The 12,213-nt window shown below is 41.0% G+C and overlaps 1 protein-coding gene across 1 annotated transcript in view; it reads left to right on the plus strand.

The window, feature by feature from the left end:
• kcnq1.2 (potassium voltage-gated channel, KQT-like subfamily, member 1.2) overlaps nucleotides 1-12,213 on the plus strand; it is a 599,569-nt gene that overhangs the window by 136,020 nt on the left and 451,336 nt on the right. The window contains exon 13 of the mRNA XM_043709474.2: nucleotides 1,099-1,216. Coding sequence (XP_043565409.2) covers nucleotides 1,099-1,216 — 118 coding nt within the window. The remainder of the gene's footprint in view (nucleotides 1-1,098; nucleotides 1,217-12,213) is intronic.

The raw sequence follows: 12,213 nt of genomic DNA on the forward strand, positions 1-12,213 counted from the left end.
TGCTCCAGAGAAAACAGCCTCAGCCTATTCAACCTTTCTCTATAAGCCTGGCAACATTCTTGTAAATCTTTTCTGCACCCGCTCAAGTTTGACGACATATTTTCTGTAGCAGGGAGATTAGAATTGTATGCAGTATTCCAAACATGGCCTCACTAATACCCTGTACAGCTGCAACATGATGTCCCAACTTCTGTAGTCAATCGCATTGACCAACAAAGTCAAGCGTACCAAATGCTATGTTCACCACCCTGTCTACCTGCAACTGTCAAGGAAATTTGCATGCATCCCCAGGTCTCTTTGTTTATCAACATTCCTCAGGTCCCTACCATTAACTGTATAAGCCATACCCTGATTTGCCTTATCAAAATGCAGCATCTCACATTTATCTAAATTAATCTTCATCTGCCACTCCTCGGCTTGTTGGCCCATCCGATCATGATCCTGTTGTAGTAAGATAACCTTCTTCACTGTCCACTATACCACCAATTTTGCTGTAATTAGCAAACTTACTAACCATATCTCCTATATTCATGTCAAAATCATTTATATAACTGACAAAAAGCAGTGGGATTCAGCATTGATCCTTGCAGCACACCACTGATCACAGATCTTAAGTCGAAGAACAATCCTCCACACTACTGTCTGTCTCCTATCTTCAAGCAAATTTTGTATCCAATTGTCGAGCTCCCTCTGCATCCCATGTAATCTAATGCTGCTAACCAGTCTATCATGTGGGACCTTGTTGAATACCTTGCTGAAGTTCATATAAACAATGTCTACTGCTCTGCTTTCATCAATTTTCTTTGTCAATTCTTCAAAAAACTCAATCACCCGAGTGAGATCTGATTTTCCACACACCCAACCATGTTGATTATCCCTGATCAGTCCTTGCCTTTCCAAATGCATGTAAATCCTATCCCTCAGAATCCCCTCCAACAATTTACCACCACTGTCATCAGGCTCTCCGGTCTATAGTTCCCTGGCTTTTTCTTGTCACCTTTCTGAAGTAAGTTCTGTAACTTGGTTATATTGAATGTAAGTATTTGTCTCAATTGATTTTTAATATATTTATTTTTCTGATGCCATTTATTTTAAAAGTGAGAAAAAGTGCTACTGAAGAAAACCCAAATGATATTTCACGGACCAACAGCTTTACTGATGAAATGGATTTGATGGGTGAAGAATCACCATTGCCTGTGGTGACAGATGTGTTACAGTAAGTTCAGACAGATTTTAATTCCATGTAATTTTTGCCAATCTAAACTGCCATCTTTTGATCTCTGCACTAGATTAGCTGGCGACAGTTTTGAAGTTAATGGTCTCTTGAAAACAGTTAACTTTTTGACAACTGTATGCAGAAGTTTTCCAACATAAGCATATGAATAAAACTAGATCACAAATCTTAAATAATATTGTGCTCTGATTCTTTATGTACCTGCAATTTGACCATATAATATCAAATTTAAGATTGAGGGAAAAAATATGTCAGAAAGTCAGATACTCACAAGGAAATGGCAATGGCAAAGGAAGGAGATAGAAAATCTCTTTGCTCCTTTCATGCCCTGGTTTTGATTGTTGAAGAAAAGTCAGTTGAAGTCGAATCATTGTTAAGTTTCATAGCTGAGGAAAGATATCTTGAAGTAATTCTGTGAACAATACATTCACAAAGCGGAATGAGAAAAACCATGTGACATGCAAAGAGAAAAATAAGAATTCTTTCCCGACCAATGTCACCAAAACTGATTATGTGATTCATTGGTGCTTGTGGGATTTTACTGTGCACAACTTACCTGTCATGTTTCCCTCGATTAATATCAGTAACTTTGACTTGAGGCAGATGAAGCATTCCATTCTTTTCTATCCACAGCAATGTTCCCATGTTGCTGACTGGCTGAAAATCGTTACTGACAATCTGGTACCATTTCATTTGGATTGCCCCCTTCTATGTCTGTTAGAGGCCAATAGTGCAACTGGATAGGTAGGCTGCAGTGGCATGGACATGACAGCTTAGCTGTCTCTTGAAGCTGGTGGATGAATCTGGAGGCTGCTTGGAACTTTTTCTTACTTCCATATTTAGCATAAAATTCCAACAATGAATGGCTAGGTTTTGAAGATTTCGGGCATGGAAGGCAGGCAATTTCACTTCTTGACAGTCTTTCAGATGACAATCTTCATAACCATTTAGGAGGGAGATGATGGCCTAGACGTGTTATCGCTGGACTATTAATCCAGAAACCCGAGTAATGTTATAGGGACCTGAGTTTGAATCCCATGGTGGTTGGTAGAATTAAATTCAATAAAAAATCTGGACCTAAAAGTCCAATGGTGACCATGAAACCATTGTTGATTGTTCGAAAAATCATTAATGTTCTTAAATGTCCTATCCCTTAGGGAAGGAAACTGCTGTCCTTATGTGGTCTGGAAAGACACAGCAGGTCAGGCAGCATCTATGGAGCAGGAGAGTCAATGTTTTGAGCATAAGCCCTTCATCAGGAATGTGGGGAGTGCCCAAGGGGGCTGAGAGATAAATGGGAGGCATGTGGGGCTGGGGGGACATTAGCTAGGAATGCGAGAGCCAAATGAAGGTGGGGGGTGATGGTGATAGGTCAGAGTGGAGGGTGGAGCAGATAGGTGGGAAGGAAGATGGACAGGCAGGACAAGTCAAGAGAGTAGTGTCGGGTTGGAAGGTTGGATCTAAGATAAGGTGGGGGATGGGGAAACTGGTGAAATCGACATTGATTCCATGTGGTTGGAAGGTCCCAAGCAGAAGATGAGGTTTTCTTCTTTCAGTTGTCGGGTGGCTCAGATTTGGCAGTTGAGGAGGCCCGTGACTTACATGTCCTTGGCCAAGTGGGAGGGGCTGTTGAAGTGGTCCACCACGGAGCAGTGAGGTTGTTTAGTGCACGTGTCCTGGAGATGTTCTCTGAAACGTTATGCAAGTTGGTGTCCTGTCTTCCCAATGTAGAGGAGACCACATTGAGAGCAACAGACACAGTAGATGAGGTGTTTGGAGGTACAGGAAAACCTCTGCTGGCTGTGGAAGGATCCTTTGGGGCCTTGGATAGAAGTTTCAGAGAACATCTCCAAGAAACATGCACGCACGCACACCTACACAATCAGCAAGCATATTTCCCATCATTTTATTTTTTGTTTTCTTGGTGGCTAAAGTGAGTCGCATTCTCTTCACCTGATTGTTGATTGAATTAATGAGCTTTTGCAGTCATGTTTTGCTGTCTGACAGGTGTAAAGTGAGTGGAATCTCATAGGAGCCAGACTGATGTGTGAGATGTGTGGCAGAATAGCATGAGAAATATGGTGCGACCGATCTTGACATCAAAAATATTTCACTCTATCTTTAATGCATTTCACAAATGGCATGGTGAGATTCTCAGGGGCACACACACCCAGCTCATGGACTCAACCAGGCTGTATCTCCAAGCTCTTTGCTTGCTCTCATTGCACTCGCCCACCCTGAGTCATAGCATCTCTGCTTTGAATTGGCTTACTTTGCCTTTTTATGCTTTGTTCACTCAGCCAGAGGTACCAGGCACATATCACTGCTGTTTTGTTGAGCCATTTAGTGTGAATCTAAAGTTTGTTGTGATTGTCAGCAGCCCTCAGTCAATTAAGGGGAATGACCTTCACTCAGAGATTCCTTGCGTAATAAGCCTCTGATATCAACCTAGTCCCTGCTTGGGCTATCAGAGTGGGAATCCTCTGCTCTTAAGGAGTGAGAAGCCTAATGTCAGGTAGCCAAACATCCATCTTGACTCTTTCTGACTATTGTCAACTGTTTGCCTTCTGGAATGAGAGAGAAAGACAGATATTAGAGGAGATGAAAGTGGTGCAGGAGGGGAGGTGACCCAAGTGAGTAAGGAGACAGGGCTTGCAGACAGGATAGGGTGAATGAGAGTACATGGGAAGATGTGGCAGGCAATAGTGAGAGCAGTAGATCATGAGCCTTGGTGAGAGGTGGGTACAGTAGCAGAGACAGAGTGAGTGTGATGAATCAGAAAGAGGTTGGTTCAGCTTCCCTGGTGAAGTGGAGAAGGACATTGATCTGCTTCCTAAAGTACTGGACATTCCTCTACATGACTGATACTGCTTTAACCAGGATGGCAACCTTGAGGCAGACTGGCATGGTCTGATGTTGTGGCCTTCACTGCTGCTCCTAGGTACCATCCTGATCAAGCAGGTATCTCAGAAGCCTGCCTGCAAAGCATGGCACTGTTTTGCCCCTGTCTGCTATGTTCATGGCAAATGTCAAGAGCTGTGCCTGACAGCTCAAGGCTCACAGTCCTTGTTTGGGGCACAATGAGCTTTTCAAGATGGAACAGGTGCAAGGGATGCCAATGAGTGTGAGTGTGTGATTTAATTTATTTGTAATAAATAGTAATTCTTTCTGATAGCCTTGGAGTAAAAGGTGGTTAAATTGAGCAATGTTGTGTACTTTTATAAAATCTTTACTTTTTGTGACGACTCTAGGAATAGTGGGATTTGATTTGCGGTGTGCTATGCCAATGAGGTATGACATAGAGCAGTGATGTCTAACAACAACTACTCTTCAAAAATAATTTATTGCTTTGAAAGTGTTTAGGCTATCCTGAGGATGTGACAGTAAGTGAATGTAGTCACATCCAGTAAGTTTTTTCTTTAATATGACGGAGAGTCATTTCAGGAACAAAACAGTAACTTGTTGACGTTATTGGACAAAGTAGGTTAGGTCTTTGCCCTGACAACTTCAAGAATTAGATTCAATTTGCAGACATTGGACTACTGTCTGTGTGGAGTTTACACATTCTCTCTGTGTCTGCATGGGTTTCTTCCGGTTTCCTTCCACAATCCAAAGATGTGCAGGTGAGGTGAAATGGCTATACTAAATTGCCTGCAGTGTTCAGGGATGTGTAGGTTAGGTGCATTAGTCAGGGATAAGTGTAGAGTAATGGGGAATGAGTTTGGGAAGGATACTCTTTGGAGGGTCGGTGTGGACTTCTTGGGCCGAAGGGTCTGTTTCCACACTGTAGGCATCCCAATTCTAAATCTAAATGAAGCAGCAGAAATATTCAGGAAATAATTTCTTCATTTAACCTCATTCAGAATGGCCATGGTGATGTATAGTTTGGGGAAGAAAAACATACTGCTGTAATAGGAAGTAATCTTTAAGACAGATTTAAGATACATTGTTGGGTTGGGTGGAAAGAGCCTCTGTACATCTCTGTCTCAGTATACATGATTACTAGAAATTCAAAGTGAAAAAATACTCCGATATCCAACCTCAATGCCACAACTTGTTTTTCAAAAATTTACTTTATTCATAAAGATATCTTTATATACATTTATTGTCACTAGGGCAGTCTGGTTCTGTACAGTAGCATAAGAAGAAGCAAACAAACATTGGAGTTTCACTCTATCCAACAAACAAACCAAAGACATCTCTTACTTGTACAAGACTACATTCACATGCATTTGAAGTATCCAATAACTAGACAGACCCCCATATAATTGTGACAGAAAGATCTGAAATAAAACATTCAACAAAATTCTTCCATTGGATTTTCCTATTTCCTTTGTTCTAAAATGTGACCCATGTGCCTTGATTAATATTAATTGTCGTTTTCTATTAGATTTTTATTTACCATATACTGAAAGAAAATTAACAAGTGAAAACTAAATATTTGGCTCCTACATTGATAATTGAATGTGCAATGTGTCCAATACCAGTATCAATAATGTAAAATAATTTACATTTTCCTGGGTATACTGTTCTTGAACAAGTATTGAATTAATTAAAGCATAAACAGACATTTATATGCAGTGTCACTGGTCACTGGTTAAGTGATTTGTAGCAAAGATTGAAATGATTATGATTTTACAAAAAGCAAAGAATAAAATAGCAACATTTTAACCCCTTGCAAGGAAAAGTGAGATTAGTATTTGGGTCTGAGCTTTCTTTACTGAAATTTCTGTTTTCCTAATATTTGTCTTTCCATTGGTATTAGATAAGAAATAAAGATAAATAACAAGTTTATGGGCAGCTCTACTCCTCCCTAATATGATTGTGTATCTGACATCACTTTATATTACAATGGTCAAGTATGAATATTCTGTAGATGGAAAATATGGTATATATATTTTTGGAGTGAATAACACAATGCCATACTGTGAGACATTAGTGCAAGCACAGTGAATGACCACCAAAAGTATGCAGGGCAGATCATGATGCCAATCAGCGCACACAGTATTGATTTGATGCGAGTACTTGGAGCTCAATATGCTGGCTAATGCTATCTCTCAATCTTGCACAACTGAACATGCATTTAACAGATTAATAACCCGAGCAGCACAATTTAAAAGAATCCCCGTCTATCTACAATTTTATTGTTGGTTGATTTCTTCTAGTTGTTACTATGGCTCAGTAACTGGTTGCTGCTTTCCTTAGCTGTTTAAAGTTGTAAATTTCACAGGCAGAGATGAGGGAGATACTGATTGATATTTTTGCTGACTTTGAGACTTCTGTATGAATCAGCTATTCCCAGACTTGGGTGAACTAGCTTGGAATAATGCCCAAATTGGTGAATAAACGGGGCCATGTAAATCAGGACAGGTCACTTTAACGGAAGCAAGAGGAGGGGTGAAGAGTTCTCATCGAAAGGGGTTTATCCACTGCAAATGTTTAGGAAACAATTTTAACTGAACCTTAGCAAGGAATACGTGTGAAAAGATTCCATTTCGTAAGGATGTTTTCACTGAAATTTACGACTGGCTGCAGCCAAAACCATTACCTTACAGCAGGCAAGCATCACGTTGCTAGTTGCTGTGAAAGTGACCATTGTGATAAACCTCTCTGTATTTAGCTCCTTCCAGATTAGAGTGGGCGTATTTGCAACATTTTGCAATTTGCTGTCTATTATTGTGAAGGAATATCACTGAGCCCCTCTTCATTGAGATGTAATTTTTTAAAAATCTTTTTGAGAGCAGTTGCAGATTGAGTGAGAGAGGGGTGTATTAGGGTTGCAGGTGTAGGGTGTATTGGCTGCATATATCACCTCTGCCCTCTATTGGAACCTAAAGGGATTCCATTCACTCAACATCCAAACAGGCTGTGGCCATAGACAGCAGATCATGTAGGACAGTGTCTAGTATCTTGGCAACAGTCAGATCAAATATTTCTAAACCAGAGACCTTTTATGTGTGAGGTGAATGTGAAATCCACTACTGTATAGAAACACAGCTGTCATGCTACCTTCAGTCTGCAGCAAGTCACTGTGCTGCCCCAAAACAATCAAAAAGCTGACTACAGGTGGTGAGGTATCTGCTGCTGACATGACTCATATTGACTGTGCACTTGAATGCAAAAAATACCATGCTGCTATATAAAATGTGATTGAACAGACCACTGGCATATTGAAACAACATATCTGTTGCTTGGATAGCTTTCTTTGAGCCCTACAGTACTTGGCAGCGCAAGTGCTAAGTTGGCTGCATACTGCAGAACTTTGAAATCATGACAGTTTTTGTCACCAGCTTGAACAACAAAGAGGAGGAGAGACATGCACTGGTGATGAGGAAGTAAAGAAAGGGAGATGCACCCTGTCAAACTTCTTCTGCACAGGTTTTCAATAAAGAACTAAACTGAGTGTGATACCAAGAACCTCAACCCCACATTCACCAACACACCAAAAGTCCTCCAACACATTGCTTTCACTTTCTCACTGACCACAGTGCCAGCTTGACCAGAATGTAAAAATGTAAGTCATGATGAAATAAATATTCCAAATAAAATTTGTAAAGCAAAGCTTGCTAATCTACATGCAAAAACCAAGGAATCACCTCTCATTCCATCAGTAGCCATCTTCGCTGTGCCTTTGTTTATCCTAGTACTGTGATGATTTCGAGATGCCGGTGTTGGACTGATATGTGAAAAGTTAAAAATCACACAATACCAGGTTATGGTCCAACAGGTTTATTTGGCAGCACTAGCTTTCGTTGTGACAACCACCTGATGAAGGAGCGGCGCTCCAAAAGCTAGTGCTTCCAAATAAACCTGTTGGACTATAGCCTGGTGTTGTGATTTTTAACCAAGTACTGCAAGGCAGCATTAGACCAGTTGCTGGAGCATGGCTGATAGAATGCTGTTGAATTTCAATGGAGGAGACAGCAGATGCCCTTGCTTAATCAACTCTGGGTCTACAAGATCACACTGCATACTGCACCTGCTCACTATATATAGCATCTGTCTAGGCTAGCTTGATGACAGCCAGCAGCAAGGATACTGGCACAGTTGCAGTGGTGAGAGGATTAATGCTGTTTTCATTGTTAAAGAACCCCAAATTCACACTGCAAGAAGCTACTGCCACTCCATGGCCTGGCCGCTGCTACCCACTGGTTTGTCACCTCTGCTGTCTTAGTAATTTGTTTGAGGGTAGATTGCTGGTATACGGGAATAGCACAAACCTTCTTTCCACAATCTTCAGCCATAGTGCAAGCAGTCCAAGTTTACTTGGGAGTAACCTGAGATTTCACTGTAGCACTCAAACATTGCTTGTCTGCTGCTCATGTTGCAGTGGACGCTGTGACATTTACCATAAGATGTAGCATCATGGTTGAGTTACAAGTGTATGAACAGAGCTGGTCACCATGTCTAGGCTAGAAATGATGCTTTCCAAGCTTTGAATATAGCCCTGTGACTAACTGGTACTGGAGTACTTTGTTAATGTTTTGATTTTATTTGATTTATTATTATCACGTGTACATGAAATAACTCCACAAAGGCTAGTATCCTGTCACCAAGTCACCTTTTATTTACAGGTGGAGAGTCTTTGATCCTGATCCAGCTTCCTGAAAGCCAGTTGTCAGATGAGCAGAAGCTCTGACACTCCTGGTTATATTTCTTTTAGGATGAAGTTTAGCATTAGATTAGATTACATTACAGTGTGGAAACAGGCCCTTCAGCCCAACAAGTCCACACTGACCCGTGGAAGCGCAACCCACCCATACCCATATATTTACCCCTTACCTAACACTACGGGCAATTTAGCATGGCCAATTCACCTAACCTGCACATTTTTGGACTATGGGAGGAAACCGGAGCATCCGGAGGAAACCCACGCAGACACTGGGAGAATGTGCAAACTCCACACAGTCAGTCGCCTAAGGCGGAAATTGAACCCGGGTCTCTGGCACTGTGAGGCAGCAGTGCTAACCACTGTGCCACTGTGCCGCCCATTTATTCATTGGTTGTTATGGGAAGAAAAACAAACAAACAAAAAACAGATATATAACAGTTGTGCTGCGTGTAGATCTCCATGGGTCCTACTTAATAAAGATAATTCTCCTTGGATCCCTCCATCTTTCCTCCTTTGAAATCCACCTTGAAGCTTAGTTCTTTGACCAGGTTTTCAGTATCCAACTTAATTTTTTAGTTTGGTGTCTATATTTGCATGATTGCACACTTGAGGCACCTTATGACATTTTGCTATGTCACAGGCACAATATAAATAGAAGCTGTTGCTCATATTTCCTAATTAGATGTAATTAATTCCAGTGATATATGTAACCAATTTAATTCTATTAACCAAGTTACTTTTAAAATTGATGAACCGATGTATTAAAGTAACAAAGTAACTCATTTAGGACAGCCCCAATGAGAACTCATATTCTGAAGTCCACCTGGCTGACCTTGTTACACTCACTACCATGATATAGTGAAAATCATGCCTTATATAAATACAACAGGATAATAGAACAGAATGCAGAATATAATGTTACAGCTACAGAAAAGGTGCAGAAAAGTATCAATTCTAATATGAGAGGTCTATTCATAAATCTAATAACCGCAGGGAAGAAGCTGTTCTTGGATTGGTTGGTATGTGTTTTCAAACTTTTGTATCTTCTGCCTGATGGAAGGGGGCGGAAGAGTGTATAATTGGGGTTAGAAGAATTTCTGATTATGTCCGCTGCTTTCCTGAGGCAGTGAGAAATATAGGTGGAGTCATTGGAAGGAAAAAACTTTTCTGAAGTTCTATGTTCTGAAGAAGGGTCACCGTATTCAAAATATTCACTCTGATTTTTCTCAACAGATGCTGCCAGACTTGCTGAGTTTTTACAGCAATTTCTGTTTTTGTCAATAGAACGTAAGCTGGTTTGCACAGTGGACACTGTTGGATTCACAACTCTGTAATTTCTTGCAGTCTTGGGCAGAGCAGTTGCCGTACCACACTGTGATGCATCTGGATAGGACGCTTTCTATGGTGCATCTACAAAACTTAGTGAGAATCATTGTGGACATGCTGAATTTCCTTAATCTTCTGAAGAGGTAGAGACATTGGTTTGCTTTCTTGACCATAGGCTTGATCGGCCAGGATAGATTATTGATGATATTTGTTCCTAGGAACTTGAAGTTCTTGATTATCTCCACCTCAGCACCATTGATACAGACAGGGATGTGTATTGCACTCCACTTCCTGAAGTTGATGACCAGCTCCTTCATTTTGCTGATAGTGAGTGAGAGATTGTTGTCTTTATACCAGACCACAAAGCTTTCTACCTCTTTCCTTTACTCTTATCTTGTTACTGTTTGAGATCTGACCCACCACGGTGGTGCCATTAGCAAAGTTGAAAATGGAGTTAGAGCTGAATTTGTCCACACAGTTCTGAGTGTATAAGAGTATAGTAAGGGGCTGAGTATGCAGTCTTGAAGGGCACTGGTTTTGAGGATTATTACCAAGGAGGTGTTGTTACCTATCCTTACTGATTGCAGTCTGCAGGTCAGGAAGCTGATGATCAAGTTGCAGAGCGGAAACAGAGTCCTAGGTCTTGGAGTTTGGAGATGAGTTTGGTTGGAAATGTGTTGAAAGCAGAACTAAAGTCAGTAGTAGGTGTCCTTGTTATCTAGATGTTCCAGCGATGAGTGTATGGCCAGGGAGATGGCATCTGTCATGGACCTATTGTGACAATAGGTGAATTGTAGTGGATCAAGGCAATCTGGGAGGCTGGAGTTGATGTGTGCCATTACTAATCTCTCAAAGCACTTTACAGATGTAAGAGCCAATGGGCAGGAATTATTGAAGCACATTGCCTGATTTTCTTTTGGCACCGGGATGACAGTGGTTTTTTTGAATCAGGTGGGAACCTCATATCGTAGTAAGGAGAGCTTAATGATGTCTGCAAGTACTCCCACCAGCTCATCCATGCCGGATCTAATGCATAGTTGTTGTCTCCATCTGGGATAGTTGCTTACCATGGGTTCACACTCAAGGAGAGATGTCTGTGGTGGTGACTGTGACTACAGGTGCACCCAAGGCTGGCGGGGCAGGTGATATCATTTCACTGACTTTCTGTTCAAAACGAGCATAGAATGCATTGAGCTTATCAGGGAGGGACACATTGTCATTGATTCTATTTGATTTTGCTTTGTAACCCATTGAGATTGACCAGAGGTTTCCTGTCAAGCTTCATAATAACATTTTATTGTGCATATCCATCAGTGTTCCTCTGTAGGTTGTGGCACCAAATACTTCTGTATCCTGTGTACTGAGTCTGTAGAGTTTCAGAAGATGTTCTTTCAGTGATGGTCAGTAAAGTAGGTTAATGTTCACTGACCTGAGGGTAGATCTGATCTAAGTATAGATGACAATGGTGACCAGAGCCATAGAATTGGAGAAAAATGTAAAGAAGCACTTGAAGCGAAACAGAAGAATATTACATGTGAAGAAAATGGTCAGCAATCTATTCAACCACAGAAGTGGAGGAAAGACTTGAAGAGCAGCCCATCTACAACATAATGCTGTAAGTGAAGAAATTCAAGGCTCACCTAGGCATCAGATAGTGAAGTGGGAATGCTGACACAAAGCTGACCAAACACAGGGCAAGCTATAGCAGGAAACTCAACAAACTGCCAAAAAATTCAATTTGACACTGAGAGTAAAACATTACAATTCACTGGTAAGAGCAGCAATACTATTGGGAAGTGGAAAGACACTGGCATCCTTAAATCTCATCTGCTGTCAGCTGTACGCCTACATCTGTTGGAGATGAACAGTACCTTGGCAAAGTTGCAAACAGCTCAGCTGAACGCAAAGGACATGCCAGTGTTGAAACTTAATGCAGTAAACAGTCACAAATGGTAGACAGTCTGACAATTAAGAGACTGGCAGCTGCAATGAAGCTTATGATAGTTCAGTCAAATAAAGCTTCAACATTTTCTGAAGCCTG

Source organism: Chiloscyllium plagiosum, unplaced genomic scaffold (assembly GCF_037043375.1).
Source record: "Chiloscyllium plagiosum isolate Xiang-an unplaced genomic scaffold, Cpla_swu_hap1 HiC_scaffold_19, whole genome shotgun sequence".
In the NCBI taxonomy this organism is placed as follows: Eukaryota; Metazoa; Chordata; class Chondrichthyes; order Orectolobiformes; family Hemiscylliidae; genus Chiloscyllium; species Chiloscyllium plagiosum.